General features: G+C 49.5%; 1 protein-coding gene across 2 annotated transcripts in view; it reads left to right on the top strand.

Annotated features, from left to right (window-relative positions):
• PAX5 (paired box 5) overlaps window positions 1–17,865 on the top strand; it is a 195,110-nt gene that overhangs the window by 135,006 nt on the left and 42,239 nt on the right. For both annotated transcript variants that reach the window (XM_040631610.1, XM_040631611.1), the window contains one exon: window positions 17,406–17,507. In XM_040631610.1, coding sequence (XP_040487544.1) covers window positions 17,406–17,507 — 102 coding nt within the window. The remainder of the gene's footprint in view (window positions 1–17,405; window positions 17,508–17,865) is intronic.

The raw sequence follows: 17,865 nt of genomic DNA, 5'->3' as shown, positions 1-17,865 counted from the left end.
TGTGGCCTCGCCTTTTGGTTTGGGGAAACAATCGGGGAGCAGGAGGCTTGTCTGGTTGGGCTTTCTCAGTTCCAGGCCTGGATCCCTGTGACATCCACTCTCCTGTTATCCTCTGGCTGAGGCATGGGTTTAGGATCTGTGATGGACCTCAGTCCCTTTACAAGAGATCAGAAGCCTGTCTGAGGCTTTCCTGGCTTAGGCATTCGCCTATTGACTGTTTCTTAGACTAAACAGGCTCTCAGCTAGGTATGAAAGTAGGGCAGAGAACCTGGTCATATGCATTCCTCACATCTCCGGCATTGTTTGGTCTCCCAGGTGGCTGGCCTGGGATTGGGACTTAGGTTCACAGATGAAAATGTTCAGAGAGGGGAGAGGACCTGCCTGAAGGCACCGTGAGGAAGTGGAGGGCTTTCTGACTCAGTCCCAGGCTGGCTGTGCCTACTTTCACAGGCGACCCTTCAGCCCTGACCTTACCCTTAGGTTGAAAGCTCCAGTAGGTCCCTCCCACCATGTTTGACTTCATTTCAAACCCATCCTCGACGAGGAACTTGGTGGTTAAGAGTGCAAGCTGCCGGGGATTCTAATCCTGCCCCCACCGCCTCCGCCTGGCCCAGTTCCCACCTGTGCAACCTTGGGCACGTTACTTCACCTCTCTGAGCCTCCGTTGCCTCCTCTGCAAACTGGAGGTAATGACAGGCATGACGAACATTTGGGAGCACTTTCATGTCCTGACTCTTTTAGTCCTTTCAAGCAGTCTCGGGAGGAGGTGTTGTCATTAGCCCCATTTTATAGATGAGGAAACAGAGGCGTATCTTGCTCAAAGTCACGAAACAACCAGTGAATAGCAGAACAGATTTGGATCCAGGCAGCATGCTCCCAGAGTCTGTGCCTTAATCGCTACGCTCGGCCTCTCATCACCACCATCACCACCACCACTAATAATAATCCCTACCTCATAGGATAGTCTTAATTAAATGAGATCACGTGCAAACAGCACTTGGAAGAGCATCTGGCAGCTAGAGCTCCATTGAGCTAGCTTCTGCCGCTGTCCGTCATGTGTGTGTTCAGTGATTCCGCGGGCACGTGCAGTGGTGGGTGGTGAGCGGGTCTCAGGCTTTCCACCGTCTTGTGAAGTAGCGTTTCCTTCTTCACTCGGCCTCTTTCACATTTCGGGCGCCAGTGTTTTACGAGGGCGCGGGAGCGGGCAGGAGCGGAGCACAAAGGACGATGGCAGCAGGAAGGTGCAGTGCGTGGCGTGGGGAGTGGGCAGTGGGGGGCTCGAAGCCAGGCACCAGGCTCACTGGGTGAGCGCAGTCACCCCACTGGAGGGGAACTGTTGGGGCGCTCTTTCCCCTTCCTTCAACACGTGAGGAAAGGGAGCCTGGGGCATCTGCCCAAGGTCACACAGCTGGCGAGAGGCAGAGCTTGGGACCCGGGGCTCCTGGCTGACGGCGTGCCCTTGGCTGCGTGAGCAGTGGGAGCCACTGCGTGTTTGATAGCAGTTTGGTGGGAGCAGAGCACACGTTCAGAGACTGATCTGGTCGCACTCTCGGGGGAGCTCCGGAACGATAGTGGTGTTGTGGAGTGCCCACTCTGCCAGACCCTGTGCTAGGGCCTTGACATACATTTGTTAATTTAATCCACTCAGCAACTGCGCGGGCAGATCTTTGTTTATAGATGAGAAAACTGAGACACAGAGAGGCTAAGCAACTCTCAAGATCACACAGCCAGTAAGTGTGGAGCCAGGACTGGATCGATATGCCAGCCTGTGCCCTTGTTCCTAACCACAATTCCACACTGCCCCCCTTTACAGAGATGTAATGTCCCCCTGTCCGGAAGGTCACCTCAGGGGAACGTGATGCTTTACTGTGTATTTCATTAGTTCATTCCATTTTCCATTTAGCAATAATCTTGGGGTGTGGGGTTTTTTTTTCTGTTTTTTATTTGAGAGAGAGAGAGAGAGAGAGAGAGAACGTATGACCAGGGGTGGGTAGGGGCAGAGGGAGAGGGAGAGAGAGAATCTTAAGCAGGAACCCAACATGGGACTCGATCTCATGACCCTGAGATCATGACCTGAGCTGAAATCAAGAGTTGGGCGCTCAACCGACTGAGCCACCCAGGTGCCCTGCAATCATCTTACTTTATGTAGAATCCAGCTTTCAGGAAGACAGACTTTCCCAACCATTAGAACTGGGAAGTGTGTTCTGCATTACCAACCTGGGGGTGGGAAAACGTGATGAGATTACTGTTAGCCCTGAATCGGGAGTCTGTGTGGCGGGGGAGGACTGGGACACCTCCAAGTTTTAGTCCAGCCATGGGACTCCATGATTCTGAAACATTATGAGCCAAAGGTACATTTTCAGTAGTCTCCGGCAAGTGTGGATGGGTGCACACCGTAACCAGGAGTGGAGGCATGGTGGGTCTCCATCAGCAAGCTAATCTCCTGGCGGTCTTTTCTGTTACCTTGCACTGTACAAGGGTTCTCTAGGGACCCATCCTGGGCCGAAATGGACAATTGGGCTTTTCTCCATCTGCTCCATCTGATTATATAGGTCCCAAGCCAACTCTCAAAACACTTGTTTGTCATATTAGTTTCTCAGATAAGAGATGCGCATGGTCATCCTGGAGGGACCTGAGCTCAGCCTCCCCCAGTGACAGCACCCAGCTCCCCCCTGTGGGCTGGCCCCTGCTGAGCCTCACCCGCTACAGCGGCAAAGCCCCTGGAGCTCTGTAAACAGGCAGCTTGCCCTTCCACCTAGCACACCGGGCTCCCGAGCTTTGGACTTTATGTCTGATTATATTGTCTTCCTGTCTCTATCCTTGCTGCTCACCTGTCACCTGTCACTTCTCCTAATGTCAGTTTGCCTGGCTCTAGAAGTCTCTCTCCCCCTTTTTATTCTGCTGTTTTCAATCTGCTGGGGGCTGGGAAACCAAGTCACTGAGCTCTTTGGAACTGTGTGCAAATGAGGATTGGACCTGTTAGACCTGGTGCCCGGAGGTACTCTAGGACTAGGCTTTGTGCCCACCTTTTGGCCTCTCGCAGCCAGATTGTCAGGGCTGAGATTGTTTGATGGCACGTTTCAGCATGGCAGGATATCATGATATTTCCTGTCTATGTGAAGGCTCGACGCCGGCTTGGGGGTAGCCTGGCAGGACCCTGAGCTGTGAATATGTGACTTGGCCAAGGTGCTCCTGCCATCATGATGCTGTCCTCGAAAGGAAGAGGTCCCTTCCGAGACAGCTATAGCCTGAGACCTGCTGAGGTGGGAGCAGAGCACGGGGAGGAATTGAGCTCTTTGTGCATCTTGGATTCATTATTATCTCTCCTTGGAGACTGTGAGTGGGCCCCTGGGGCGCAGACCGTGTCTGGTTCTTAAGAAGAAGTTAATTTTAAATCAAAAAGTTAATTTCAAATAAAAAGTAATGCATGCATGCGGTTAAATATTCAAACCATACAGAAAACATATAAAACGAAAACTCTTTCCCCCAACCTCAGTCCTCCCATCCTTAGCCCCTCACCCCAAAGTTAAGTGCCTTGTGTATACTTCCAGTAAGGCTTTTATGCATCTATCAGCATATCGCTTTTATTTGCTTTTTACTAGCACAAATGGAATCAGGCTGTACACGGTGTTCTTCTGCACTTTGTTGTATTCACACAATAATGTGTCTTGGAACTCTTTCCTCAATCCACACATTCGCATCTACCTCATTTTTCAAAACCCTGTAATATTCCACCACAGGGAAGCATCATGATTTATTTAACCCAGCCAGTATGGTAGACATTTGTCTTGTGTCCCTCCCCCCGCAACCCCAATCTCCCATCCTTCCACTAAATGTAAATCTTGTATATTTTTCTGTGTATTTCCATCAGTAAAGTTCTAGAAGTAGACTTGCCGGTCAAAGGAAGAGTGTGTTTTGCAGTCTGTAATTCACCCATTGTAGGAGAATAGTGTGGAGAGGGGGGTGGTACAGGTATAAGACTCTAGCATCAGACGGACCTCAGTTTGCAGCAGCTCCGCCTCTTTCAGGCTAGGTATCTTACCTGCACAGTGGGGATTTTAAAAGTTTCGATCTCCCAGGGTGGCTGTGATGTTTAAATGAGATACTGCATACGAAGCACTTAGAGTGGCGCCTGGCACATGGTAAGAGCTGAATAAATGGTAACTGTTATTGTTGTGGATATTCTTATTACTAGCATTATGCTCTCCAGGGTCCTCTGGAGCATTCGGGAGCGTGCTTCAAACTTAGTAGGTGTCAGATAATGCGTGCATGAGTGAGTGAACACATGAATGAGTGAAGACATGAGCTAGCCAGCAGTTGCCCTCCCCATCCTCCTGCTGTAACTCTTGGCTTCCGTGTATCCCCGGAGCAGTGCCTACCCTGGCAGGGAGGCCGGGAGCCACGAGCGTGACAGAGCTGTTTTGCAGCCTTGCTCAGTAGAACCCTGCCTTTGTAGGTTTATCACGTTGGATCAACAGTTGCTAGTTCAAGGCAGATCGTGTCACAAACGTACATGGAAATATTGACTGAGCCCCCGTGTCCGCTTTAAAATGCCAGGCAGATAAAATTCAAGCACTCTCTCAAAACTGATACACAGGGCTGGAGTCTGGAAGTTCCCAGGGATTCCGGGAAAGTAGGTGAGGTTGGTTCAAACGAAGGAATGGGAGCGTTGAGATTGCAAAGTAAGCAGCACGCTGATTAGTGAATTCTCAGCCTTGTCTTCCCTGCTCCACAAAGCCAGATTGGATCTTTAGCCAGGGCGATTAGAGGAAGGCCAGTCAGAATTCATGAAAAGGGGGGATTAAGTAATTTTGGGAAAAGGAATTTGGGTTATTACCTCTAAGCAAGTAACATCACTTAAACCAACGGCTAATGAGCCTGTTCTAGGAGCCGGGCTGCTCTCACGCCAGGAGGCGGTTCTTCTGCAATTAGCTTGTCCATTGTCTGCTGGAGGCTTGGGCTGTGCAACTCGGCCAGCCCTACCCCTCTAGGTGAGACACTCCTCCTCCGCTCCGCCCGGCTCAGCACACCCTGGACTCGTGGCAGGTCCGAACAAAGGGAGACTTCAGAGCAGCCCTGTTCAAACTGTCACATATTTCAAACGCCAGCTGGAGCAAACGGGCCTGGTGGTGAGCACACCGCGTGTACGCATACGGCCGGGTTTGCGGAGCAGGATGGATCCCCTCCCTGTACCCGCGTCCCGGGCGTTGGGCTGATTCCCTCCCCCTCCCCTTAGGTGACAGTCGTTCACTCTCATCTGCTTTGATGTTGGTTGAAAATCTTCAGCTCACGTCACTCAGGCATGGCGGGCTTTTCCTATAACAAGTGCCAAAGTATAATTTTTTAAAAAGTTAAGAAGATAGCTCATGTACAAATATAGAACGAACATGCGGAGATTTTATTCCACTCATAAATTAACAAGGGAACCTATAGGAAGGTACAAGTGGTTCCGAGAGCGTTTGCGGATCAAGGGTTTATATCATCTATCGGGGCAGCATTTTTCTTTTTTAAATGCTGGAATAAAATTGCTAGATTCGATACAAAATTGGTTAATGTTCTATGGGACAAAAAACCTCCACAACTCTGGGTTTATCTTTTCTACTTGATAGAAATCTACACATTAACATGTGCCTTCCCCTTGTCTGAGCTCTGTTCAAATAGTTAAGAATTGTCAAACTGGGGTATATTCTCCTACAGATATGGTCCTTGGGTGTACCTGCTAAAAAGTGCCCTGTGACATTGAAAGGCTGTGCTTCCCACCTCTATGACCTTTTTTTTTTTTAAGTTTTAAATAATGTTTAAAGATGTTTCTTAATACACAAAAAAAGGTTCCTTATGGTTCTGTGACTCTGAGGAAGGGTTTTCTGGGAAAACGTTAGAGAAGTGTCTGTAAGTTTGGGTTTAACGATTGAACCGAGACAGAATCAGAAGCCTCGGCTTCGGGGCCCTCACAGAGTTCCTAGATGATTCCAAGCTGTCCTTCAGGGTGGGCTAAGTGGTTCCATGGCTGGGCCCAGGGGCGCTGGAGGCAGAGCCTTGCCTACCCGAGCAGCAGGGCTGAGGCACAGGGCCTGGGAGGAGGTTGCCAGGAAACAGGGGAAAGGGAAGAACCATCTGACCTGGGCAGGTCAGGGCCATGGAGGAGAGGGCACTGAGGGGATGGAGCGTCAGGAGGGGCTTGGGGCCTGACTGGGCATGAGGGAGGAGGGGTATCTTTGAAGCCGGCATGGTGGGGAGGCCGGGCTGTCACCAGAGAAACAAGGACGATGGCAAGGGCTTCAGGCAGCCCTGGGGACACAGGCCCCAGTTTCCCAGAAAGCACCTTTTGTAGTGCTTCTACTCTATGCTGTGGCCTGTTCCGCCCTGCAGGGTGGTTTCCTCACTGGCAGTTACCTGGACACCCAGGTAGGGCTGATGCCCTGTAAAGGCCTTGGCAGCTGGTGAAGCTGGTGGGGGTGGTGACAGTAGGTAGGGTGCTTCAGACAGGACCCGAGGGCTGGAGGCTGGGTAAATGGGAAATTGGCAGCATGAGGGCCAACCACGATCTCTGGACAGGTCTTCTTTGGCCCTTGGTGTGTATTTTAAAAACTGGATGAATGTCAACATCCACGTAGGCAGGAGATTTCCAAAAAGTGAAACCAGAGTTCCAGCTTCTTTTGAAAATTAGCCAGAGCCCTGAGAGGAGGCGGAACTTACCTGAGGTCACACAGCAAGTCACCATTGCCCCCGTCTGGGGTGTGCAGGTTCCCTGGGCACTAAGAGTCCCCAGCTGATGGATGGCCAGTTTGGGACTTTGCCTTTCCCAGCCAGCTCCACTATATCCCTCACAGCTTGGGTCTTGTGTGTGGAGATCCCTCTCCTCTGGGCAGAACCTCTGGCCCAGGGCTGTCAAGGCTGGCAGACACGCTCTGGCCATCGAGCCATCACCAGCATCCTGCCCCACCTCCCGTCTTGTTCACAATAATTCATGCTTCTCAGTGGCTTTCTTTCTCTCACTCACACAGTCAGGTAGATAGAGGGGGAGTTTGCTTGGTGCCCTGTGGTATTCAAAGTGAAGGGTTTTCATACTGTCAGGGTAATGAATTCTGTAAGGGTTTGAAGCAAGGGGCTGGGAGGATCTCTGTGTCATGTGTCTGGGAGTGACAACCCCCAGTGGTTAATTACTGCCACACGATGAGAACCGAGCTGGTAGCAAAATGAGATAAGTTCATTATGAGCTAAATTTGAAGTTAATTGGATTCACATTCCCCCCCATTAGTGTATATAGAGCCTACCTAAGAATGGGCTGTATAAAAAAGAAAAAGTTGCATCCAAGCAAAGAAAATGGATAAATCAGGCCTGGTTATTTCATGGAATTCATGATGAGAGGCTTTCTGAGATGTCGGTGAGCCTGAAACCAAAGTTTCTCTGAGATGATAAAACCCATGCCATGTGATTCATTTCATCTTGGCAGACATTTTCTGAGCACCTGCTGTGGGCTGGACCAGTACAGGGGAGGGAGGGACTTGAGCAGCTCTTGCTACTGGGGGACCTCCAGTCCAGAGGCAGGAAAAGGCCAAGTGCCCTGGATGTTGGGGAAATGTGAGGGACTCTGGTGCCAGAATGCTTGGGTGTGGCTATGGCTCCATTTCTTACTAGCAGTGGGACCTTGGGCAGGCACCTCATCTCTCTGTGTTTTAATTTCCACATCTGTAAAATGAGGATATTAATAGAATTTACCTTACCAAGTTTCTGAGGATTAAAGGAGTCAGTATCTGTAAAACACAGCGAACAGTGTCTGGAACACTGCCTTGTGTTAGACCAGCATCTGGTTGATTGTAAGTGCTACAAAAACGTTAACTAGCATGACTATCGGCTGTGGGAACTTGGGGGGCACATCAGTTGCTTGCAGGCTTTGTTTCCTCATCTGTGAAGTGGGGATAATAACAGTACCCCTCTTCTGGGGTTGTTGCGAGTGTTGACTGAGATGAGGCATGGGAAGTGCCCAGGGCCTGACTCATAGGAACTTCTCAGGAAGCTTTTGCTCTGTTTATTGACCAGTCACCAAAGTGGCCCAGATTCGAGGCAAGGGGACATAGACCCCATTGCCCCAAGAGAAGGGTATTTGCAGAGAATTTGCAGACACAGCAAGCATCATTGTTTCACTCCCAATAGATACCCTCTTTTCCTAATTATAAAAGGAAGATGGAGATTGGAATGATTGTATTACTCGCCCGAGGTCACACAGCGAGTAAGTGGTGATGCCAAGATTTGAACCTAGGCCTGTGTGACTCCAAATTCCACCTCCCCTTCCTTCCCCACCTCCCTCTGCTGCCAGCCTCAGGAGTCCAGATTTGGCTCTGGAGGCAGCTGGGGGTCAAGCAGGTCCAGGTGGCTTCAAGCCTGACATGCCCTCGGTGCTGACTGGAGCCTCTCTGGAGGTCACTTCCTCCACAATGTCAGCCATGGGCTGCCTCAGCCCCGTCCTCTCCCCAGACGCATCCTGAGAGCTCACACCTTCCCTGCAGTGCTTTGTATCTTGAGCCTTCCAAAGTCATGCACCTCCAGGATCAGTAATGCTTTTGTCCCTTCCCTGCCATCGTCTCCCTCCAGGGCTTTCCATTGCTCATTTAGAACCTGACCTGAGCTTCCCGAAGGGCTCTGGCCTGGAATTGTGTGTGGCTCTGGGACCTCCTGCAGGGGCTTGGGGACGCCAGGGGTCAGCTCCTGGGCTTCACTTGTGCCAGACTGATGCCCACCAGCTCCTCCTCCTTTTGTACAGCTGCACAGAACCCCACCGTGTGTACGCACCAGTTTATTCACCCGTTTCTCTACGTTTGCACCTTTAGACATGGTTTCTAGGATTTTGTAGTTACAGATAATGTTGCGATGATTAACCTGCACATATGCATTTGTGTATTGCTGAAGGTGTACGTATGTTCAAGGTAAATCCCTAAAAGTCGATCGCTTGTTGAAACGGTAAATGCACGTATCGTTTTCTTAGATATACAGCCTCCGTATGGAGTTGTACCATTTTGCATTTAATTTGCATTTCTAGTATTATGAGTGAACTTGAACCTCTCTTCAGTTTGTTTAAGTGTCTCTCTCTCCCCCGCCTCTCTCTATATATATTCTGGTGAGTTTTCTGTTCATGAATTTTGCCCATTTTTCTTTGGGATTTTTGGTCTTTTCCCTTTACTTCTTACAAGCTCTTGATACATAGGGATAGTAGCGATTGAGTCCACTTTTTGGCTATTATGAATAATAGGGCTTTGAGCATTCATGTATACATTTTTGTGTGGACACAAGTTTTCGTATTTCTTGGGTATATACCGAGGAGTGGAATTGCTGGGTCACGTGGTGACTCTACATTTAACTTTTTGAGGAACTGCCAGGCTTTTCCAAATGGCTGCACAATTTTACATTCTCGCCAGCAATGTGTAAGGGTTCCAATTTTCCACATCTTTGGTCAATGCTTATCACAACCTTTTTTGATTAGGGCCATCCCAGTGGGGGTGGCATGGTGTCTCATGGTGCTTTTGATCTGCGTTTCCTCGATAGCTCATGATGTTGGGTGTCTTTTCATGGACCTATTGGCCATTTGTACATCTTTTTTATTCAGATGCTTTGCCCATTTTTAAATTGGGTTATTTGTCTTTTTACTGTTGAGCTATAAGAGTGCTTTATATATTCTAGATACAAGTCATTTATCAGATACATGACTTGCAAATATTTTTTCCCATTCTCTGGGTCATCTTTGTACTTTCTTGATGATGTCCTTTGAAGCACAGAATTTTTTAATTTTTATATAGTTCAATTGATCTAATTTTTCTATTGTTGTTGGTGTCATATCTAAGAGAGTATTGCCTAATCCGAGGTCATGAAGATTTATGCCTCTGTTTTATTCTGTGAGTTTCATAGTTTTAGCTCTTACGCTTTGGTCTTTGACCCATTTTGAGCTAAGTTTTGTAGGTGGTGTGTGCATCTATCTGGTTTTGACTCACGGTTAGGAAGCCTCTCTCTGCAACCGAGAGAGGAATTCACCTGTGTTTTCTTGTGGTATTTGGATAGTTTATTTTCTACGTTTAGATCTCAGATTCATTTGGAGTTTATTCTGGTATATAGTATGAAGAATCCATCAATTTTATCTTTTTTAAAAATGGCTCTCCAGTCATCCTAACACCATTTAATAAAAAGTCCATTATTTGCTCAAGTGATTTGAGAATCCTACCTTTGTCCTATGTTAGATTTCCATACATAGTTGGGTCTATTTCTAGACTGTTTATTCTGTCCCATTGGTTTTCTGTCTATTCATGTGCTGGCATCAGGCTTTTAATTATGAAGACTTTGTAGAATGTTTTAACATCTGGGAGGGCTTGTGCCCTCGAGGGGCACATTTTGAGTAACCCTTCAAGAACAGCATTTAACTGGAAGTCATGTGTCATGAGTTGAAGTCCCGGTTCTACCACTTACTCTGAGACCTTAGGTCAGTCAAATCTCATCTCTGAGCCTTGGTTTCCTCATTCATATAACAAGGGTAGGTGCCTTCCTCTCAGGGTTGAAAAGAGTAAGTTATTTTAAACTAAGTCTGTCTCTTCTGGAGAGCAGTCTTTGTCTTGACAAAAGTCCCGTATGAACTCATTGCTAATAGTAAACAAGGCCAAGTTTTGATTATTCTCTCTGGAAAGAGGGAGCAACACAGGAATTGTCCAGGATGTACTTACGTGCCATTAATAGGAAAAATTATGTTAAGAACCTAAATCACTTACGTGCAAATACATTATATGCCATCAGTAACATTCAGTGCCGTTGCAAATGATATAAATCCTTTCTTCCTTGGCAAAAAAATGATATAAATATGTGTTTTGAAGTCATATTGAATTCAGAAGCATTCATTCTGGTATCCCATTGAGTCTAGAGGCCTGAATTAGAGCTGAAAGGAGCAGTAGCACCTTAGCTGTCTTGTGTTGACCAGTTGTTAAAACCCCTGGCCTGGGAAACAGGCTGAAATGTGTTAGGGCGGGGACGGGGGAGGGGAAAGCGCCCATGCACTCCCGAGTCACAGCATCCCCAGCTGAGTGCCAGGGGAGTCCTTTGAGGCATCAGAGCAAATGTGAGGTTTAAATTTACTCTGTGGGTTCCCACAAGATGGTGTCTGTCCTCCGTTCAGATCTGGACAGGTGTCCTTAGAAAGTCACAGGCGAGTATTCTCAAGCAGAGAATAATGCTGAAAACAAGAACAGTTAACATTTATGAAGTCTTGTATCGATCAGCAATTGCCACAATGCTGCTGCTTAGCAAACCACCCCAAGGTTCAGGGCTTAAAACAACAATCATTCTTCTTATTCATGTACCTGGGGGTTGGCAGGGGGTTGGCTAATCAAAGCTGGGCTTGGCTCTCTTTGTAGGCTGGGTCTGTCTCGGCCCCACATGTCTCCTTCCTCCTGGTAGCAGGCTAGCCAGAGCCCATTCTCACGGGGATGGCGGAGGTGTAGAGCAGCGCACCCAGCCACGCCAGCATCCATACACTTCTGCTTGCTGGGTCTGCTCACATCGCGTTGGCCAAAGCAAGGCACGTGGCAGAGCGCAAACCGAAGGGGCAAAGAAGCACACTGCCTCTAGTAGGAGGAGGCTTCTTTTTACTGTTTCATAAAACTGAAGGATGGCCCAGTCCTGAACCCTGGCTGGAGCTGACCCAAGTCCCCACGGAGGCTAGGAGCTCAGAGAACTGCCGGCCATTGTCCTAAGGAGGACGTACGAGCCCTCCAGGCAGCAGCTCACATTACAGGATTGACCGTGGAGGTTCCAGACTGCGGGTGCAGATGGACCTTAGGGTAGAACGATCCACTCAGAACTAAACTAACCTTTGTGTATATGCACACAGAGACCAGGATGAGCTCTGGGGACCCTTGGAGATCACTGAGCTCAGAGCTCTCTTTAAATCTGGGGAAGACTGAGGCTCAGGGTGGAGTGGCTTGCCCAGAGGTACACGGCAGTTCAGTAAGTAGCAAAACCAGGAAATGGGCCCTGGATGGCCGTCGTGTCCTGCTCCCCCCACCGATAGTTCTGAGTACTTGCTACCTGCCAGGCACGGTGCATCCCCACCCCCATGGAGCACGTAGTCTAGGTGGTCTGGCAGACTGAGATTGGTGAGTTTTTCCCAACGGGCACTGACAACCACTTTCTGACCTGACTTCTGGCGGCCCGTCTTTGACCCCCACTCTCTCTTCCTTGCTCCAACCTGCTCATCCCTTCCAGCTGCGAACCTGAATAATTAAACCTCCTAGTTCTCCGTCCTCCCCTCCTCCGTGGCTCATTCTTTCCTACCCACACACCCATCCTCTACCACCACCAAAGAAGCTCAGCCTGGAGCCCAGGCACCTGGGTTCAAATCCCAGCTCTACTTCCTCCTAGCCGTGTGACCTTAGGCAAGTTATTTAACCTCTTCGTTCCTCAGTTCCTTGGCATGATGGTTGTGAGTTAATGTGTGTAAAAGAGCGTCTGGCACAAAGTAAGTGCTATCTTAACCAGACTGACATCTCCCCTAGCTCATCTGTTCCCCTGGCATGATGCTCTCTTTGCACTGGGACAGGGTGGGGAGCAGAGGGACCTGCAAAGAGGCCGATGCCACAAAGACTTGAAGGACCTAGAAAGCACTTTGCAGAGGGGCAGGCTCTTGAGGGCAGAAGGTGGAGATTGGCTGCACTGTTGATAGGAATGGGAGAAGGGCAGTTAGAAAGGGAACGGCTTGAGCAAAGTCGTGGGAGTGGGGAAGGGCAGGGCAGGTTTGGGGAATGGCTCGGTAGGGAGTCAGGGTTGATGAGGCTGGAAAGGTCACAGGTTGGGGGCACAGACTGATGAGGGCTTTGAAAGCCAACCTGAAGAACCTGTACTTGATGGGATAGGTGGTGGGGAGCTACTGAATCCAGAAAGATATTTATTCTAGACGTCTGTTACCCAGCTGTCTCACCAAACCTTTTCACTGGTTCTGGTAGATGAGCTGATTTTTCAGGCCCATGATAATTTCCCCCACGCCCAGTGTTTGTCCCTCTTGGGTGTCTATCTTTTCTTCTTGTACTGGCTCAAACTTTCAGAACGGTTTTCAGTGATAACTGGTTTCCTTGACATGTTTTTTATTTTAATAAAGAATGTTTCAAGTATTTCACCAGTTAAGTATGACGTTGACTCAAGATTTAAGATCGATACCAGATCAAAGAAGGATACTTCGATTCTTATTTACGAAGAGGTATTGTAAGGAATTAGTATTGAATTTTAGCCAATGCCTTTTCCACAGATTTGATATAATCATATAGTTTTCAACTTTTGATACATTACTATGATTTCCCAACCAGTGTTTTAATACTGAATCATCCTTTCATACCTGGAGTCAACCTTATTTGTTCATGGTATATTATTCTTTCTAATATTGTTTGATTAATGAGACTGTAGATTTTTTTGCATTGATACTGATAAATTGTGACACTACCCTTTAATTTTCATTTTTGTACACCTTTAAGTTTTCTTATCAGGATTATGCCAGCTTGGAAAAAATGAATCGGGAAGATTCTTTAGTTTTATATATCCTGGAAGAGTTTAATAACAAAAGTATGTGTCCTTTGAAGGTTTAAAAGAACTAGCCCCAAACAAAAAGAAATGGAACTTGCCTGAAAGCTAAATGGACATCTTATATTAAAAAATAATGTCAGGGGCGCCTGGGTGGCACAGCGGTTAAGCGTCTGCCTTCGGCTCAGGGCATGATCCCGGCGTTATGGGATCGAGCCCCACGTCAGGCTCCTCTGCTATGAGCCTGCTTCTTCCCCTCCCACTCCCCCTGCCTGTGTTCCCTCGCTCGCTGGCTGTCTCTCTCTCTGTCAAATAAATAAATAAAATCTTAAAAAATAAATAAATAAATAAATAAAAAGTAATGTTAAAAAAGAGCTTTTTCTATTTCCGCCAAAGTGATTGGGCTATTTGTGTTTTCTTCTTCTCGAGTTAATTTTGGTAATTCATGTTTTCCTAGAAAACTGTACCTTTTGCTAAGATGTCCATATGCATTGGTGTAGAACATCTTTGCATTTTTAATATCATATTTTCCGTGTCTCTGGTTGTATCTTCTCCTCATTCCTTATCTTGATATTCGTATCTTCCTTTTTGGATCTTGCCCTAGGTTTGTCTGTCTTATTGGTCTTTTCTAGTAACAATTCTTGGGTGTGTTTATTTGTTTATTATTGTGTCTGCTCTTCTCTGTTTCCTAATTCTTTATCTTCTGCTTTTTCTTTTTCGATTCCTTCCTCTTCCTCTCCTTAGGTTCATTTTATTATTTTTTTTTTTTTTTTTTTTTTTAGAGAGGGAGAGGGGGCGGGGGCAGAGAGAAAGAGAGAATCCGAAGCAGGCTCCATGGCCAGCATGGAGCCTGATGTGGGGCTGAATCTCAAGACCTTGAGATGGTGACCTGAGCTGAAATCAAGAGTCAGACGCTTAACCAACTGAGCCACCCAGGCGCCTCATTTTATTACTTTTTTATCTGGCTTCTCGAGTTGGGGGTGCTTTGGTGAGACACTGCATTTTCTGCTTTAGGGGTCAAGGTTTTAAAGCCTGTGTAACACTGACAGAAACTGTTGGGGTTCTGACCAAAGGCACGGCCTCTTGTTGAAGAAAGAACCCAGTCCCAGGAGGCAGGAGAGCTGCATTCCAGTCCCAGCCTTGCCTCCAATCAACTGAGTGTCCCTGGGCAAGCCCCTTCTCTTTCCACGACCCTCTTTCCCATCTCAGGCACCCAGACGTGGACCTCGTGAGGCTTGGCCCCCATGCACTCCCTGCACCAGGCAGCCTCCTATCAGGATAATGCCCTTTGCAGGAGGCAGATTTGCCTCTCTCTGATGTGGTCCTGGCTCCCTACCTCTACACATATATCCACAAACACTGCGTAGCTGAATTTTCTTCCGCATGACAGAGCCAGTAAGCAATGGTGACTGTGTGGCCTGAAGGCAAGGCTCAGCCTGGTGTCCCAGCTGAGAGAGACGTAGAGCCTCTGGACTCACGGTCAGAAGCCTCCCAGGTGTATGTGTGTGGCAGGAGAGCCGAGTGGCTAAACATGTGACCTCTGTCATTGCATTTGCAGCTTGTTGTCGTCACCAGGGGATGTGCTGGGGCCGGAGCTCCGCAGCCCATCAGAACAGCTCCAGCCGTGGCTGCTTTCTCTGCTTGTCTCACAGCCTGACCCTGGCATTTTGATCTTGTACCAACTAGTCTGACACTTCGGCTCACTCCGCTTCCTCAGATACCTTTTCATCAGCCCTCAGGTCACCACATCCCTGGGATGGTGTGCAGAGGGCTCTGTGTTGGGTGTGAGTGCCCTTCCCACCCCCCCCCCAACAGCATGCTGCTTGAGGTGGAGGAGGGTCCTGGGCTGTTAGGAAACGTGGGCTGAAGCACCTGCTGCCTGTGGGACCTGAGCCCGTTGCTCCCCAGCCACTGTGGGTCTCAGCTTTTCCATCTGCAGATGGAGACAGGGTTGGTCCAGAAGAGCTTCAAGGGCCCTCCCTTCAGAGGGGAGCCCTGATTCTTGACCACAAGCGGAATTCCTTTATGGGCTCCAGAGAGCTCCTGCTGCTCCCAACACAGCCACTGCTTTCATTCACTTAACAATATCTGCCGTCCTCTGCCATTCTGACCTTGGGGACAAAGACGTGACCCTGGACCTTACACTCTGGAGACGGGAGCTGCCCTAGAGGGCTGTGAGCGCTGGATCAGAGGAGGATGCAAAGGGGAGGCATAAGAGGGCTGGGGAGAAAACCTCCTTAAAATCACCTTTATTAGAAGTGGTCAGTTCTGCCAATTCCAGTTTTCTGTTTAATGTCAGCTCTTGTGGGGAGTCAGAGGTAGTTCATTTGCTCCCCTTCCAGTGCCTCACATGAGGAGACATGAGCAATGCTTGTCACAAGCTGGGATGCCCAGTCCAAAGCCAGGGAGGTGGTGAGCAGAGAGCAGGAGAGGCCACAGGCCTGCGGTTCCATAAGGTTCTGGAAGGTAAGCAGAACCCTGTGAAACGAGGCAGCCTCTGGCTATTGGCTGGACAGTCTTTGAAGGACTGGCACTAGAAAGGCTGTTGGTTTATCTGGGGAACATTCACAGCCCATGCCGTTTACTGGCTTGGATTCTTACGGAAATATTGATCAGAGGTGGTCTCTCTCCTTGGGCCACCTGCTAGTGGGGCTGAACTCAGAATTATCTACCTGCGGTAGTGCCTGCACCAACTCACCGGGCCCCAGGAGAAGTTCCTGGGACCTGGCCTGGCTCTTTATGGTTAAGGGCTGCCCCCACTCAGTCTCCAGTGTCCACATTCAGAGGAGGTCAAGGTTCCACTTTCCCTCCCTTGTCCCAAGGCCACCTCATTTCCCATTTGCTTCCCAGGATTCCTGAAGCAGGTGCATCTCCTTCTATCAGGAGCAATTGGCAATTCCACCCATAGGGTGGGATCTTGTCCTTAATCCCAGAACAGTACAATCGCCCAAAATCTGGTTTCCTGCCTTACCCACGAACACCTTGTTACATACACGTTAACTGGCAATGCTTGAAAGGACTGCAGCTCTGCTTTATCCCTAAGAGGCAGCCAGACCTCAGTGCTGTCTCCCTTACAAAGTTCTGCTACCTGAGGTTTCTTCCATACGGCATGAAACTCAGCATACGTGGACACCCCATTCGTTCTGCATTTACTTGGGACCTACCCGGTGCCAACCCCTATGATGGATGAATGAGGTGTCCCCTCTGCCCTCCAGGAGCCGGCAGCCTGCCAAGAGGTGAACATATACCCACCAGAACGTCTACCCTCAATGGCCGAGGCCTTAATCCCCATGTCCCTGCGCCCAGAACAGTGTCTGGTGTGAGGAGGTACTCTTCCTGCACCTTTGTGGAGTGAATGGCTCGCTCTAGGCCGAAGGAGGAAGAATTCAATAAGGGCCAGATACACAGCTGTAGGGTCCGAGGAAGAGGAGGAGGGCGGTGTCTGAGCTGGCCTTTGCAGGCGGGTGGTGTCCGGCTGCACGCAGCTGGAGGAGTGGGCGCTTTGCGCAGAGGCGCGGCAGAAGCAAAGGTGTGGAGGGGAAGTCCAAGTCCTCCTTCAGCTCTCGCACGGTGAGCTGGCCTGAGCTCCGTTTTCCCAGGGACGCAGCAGAGCTGTCCTGTGTCCCTGCTCAGTGGAGCCAGGGCGGCTGGCGGCGTGTGTGTGTGCGCGTGTGCGTGTATGTGCGCGCGGGTGCGTGCGTGCGCGCTCACGAGTTTGCCGGCGTGAGTGACGGGAGGGGGGTGGGGGCACACTGGCGTTCAGCGCCCAGACGTGACAAATGTGCAGATGTCCCAGGAGCTGTGGACATGAGCGGCTGGCCACGGAGACACTCACCCCGTGATTTGTTGCTTTGATTCCTCAGGCCGTGACTTGGCGAGCACGACCCTCCCCGGGTACCCTCCGCACGTCCCCCCCGCCGGACAGGGCAGCTACTCAGCGCCGACGCTGACAGGGATGGTGCCTGGTGAGTTTGCACTGTCGGCGTCTCCACAGCAGGCAGCGGCCGGGGTTTCGGGGGGGCACCCCCCCAAACCGCCCGGGTGACCTCTCTGCTTCTGAGGAGCGGACCTGAATAAATCAGGCAGAAGTCTGCATTCTCAGCCTCTCTCTGCAGCTGGGCCTTCAGTGGGGCGGCCAGTGAACTCGGGAAAGGAGGGGGTCTTGACTGTCACTCAAACAGCCCCTTGGTGGCCACACAGAGAGTCTGAACACAGAGGGGTGCAGGACCTGGCCTAAGGTTGCCCAGCCAGTGCTCAGTAGCGGTCCTCCTCCGTCCTCCCCCACCCAGTTTGTGTGGGGTGAACACCAAGAGGCTCTTCCCG

The sequence above is a fragment of the Ursus maritimus genome, unplaced genomic scaffold (assembly GCF_017311325.1).
Source record: "Ursus maritimus isolate PB19 unplaced genomic scaffold, ASM1731132v1 scaffold_17, whole genome shotgun sequence".
Classification (NCBI taxonomy): Eukaryota; Metazoa; Chordata; class Mammalia; order Carnivora; family Ursidae; genus Ursus; species Ursus maritimus.
Note: the sequence above shows the minus strand (reverse complement) of the source record. Positions and strands in the feature narration are given on the sequence as shown.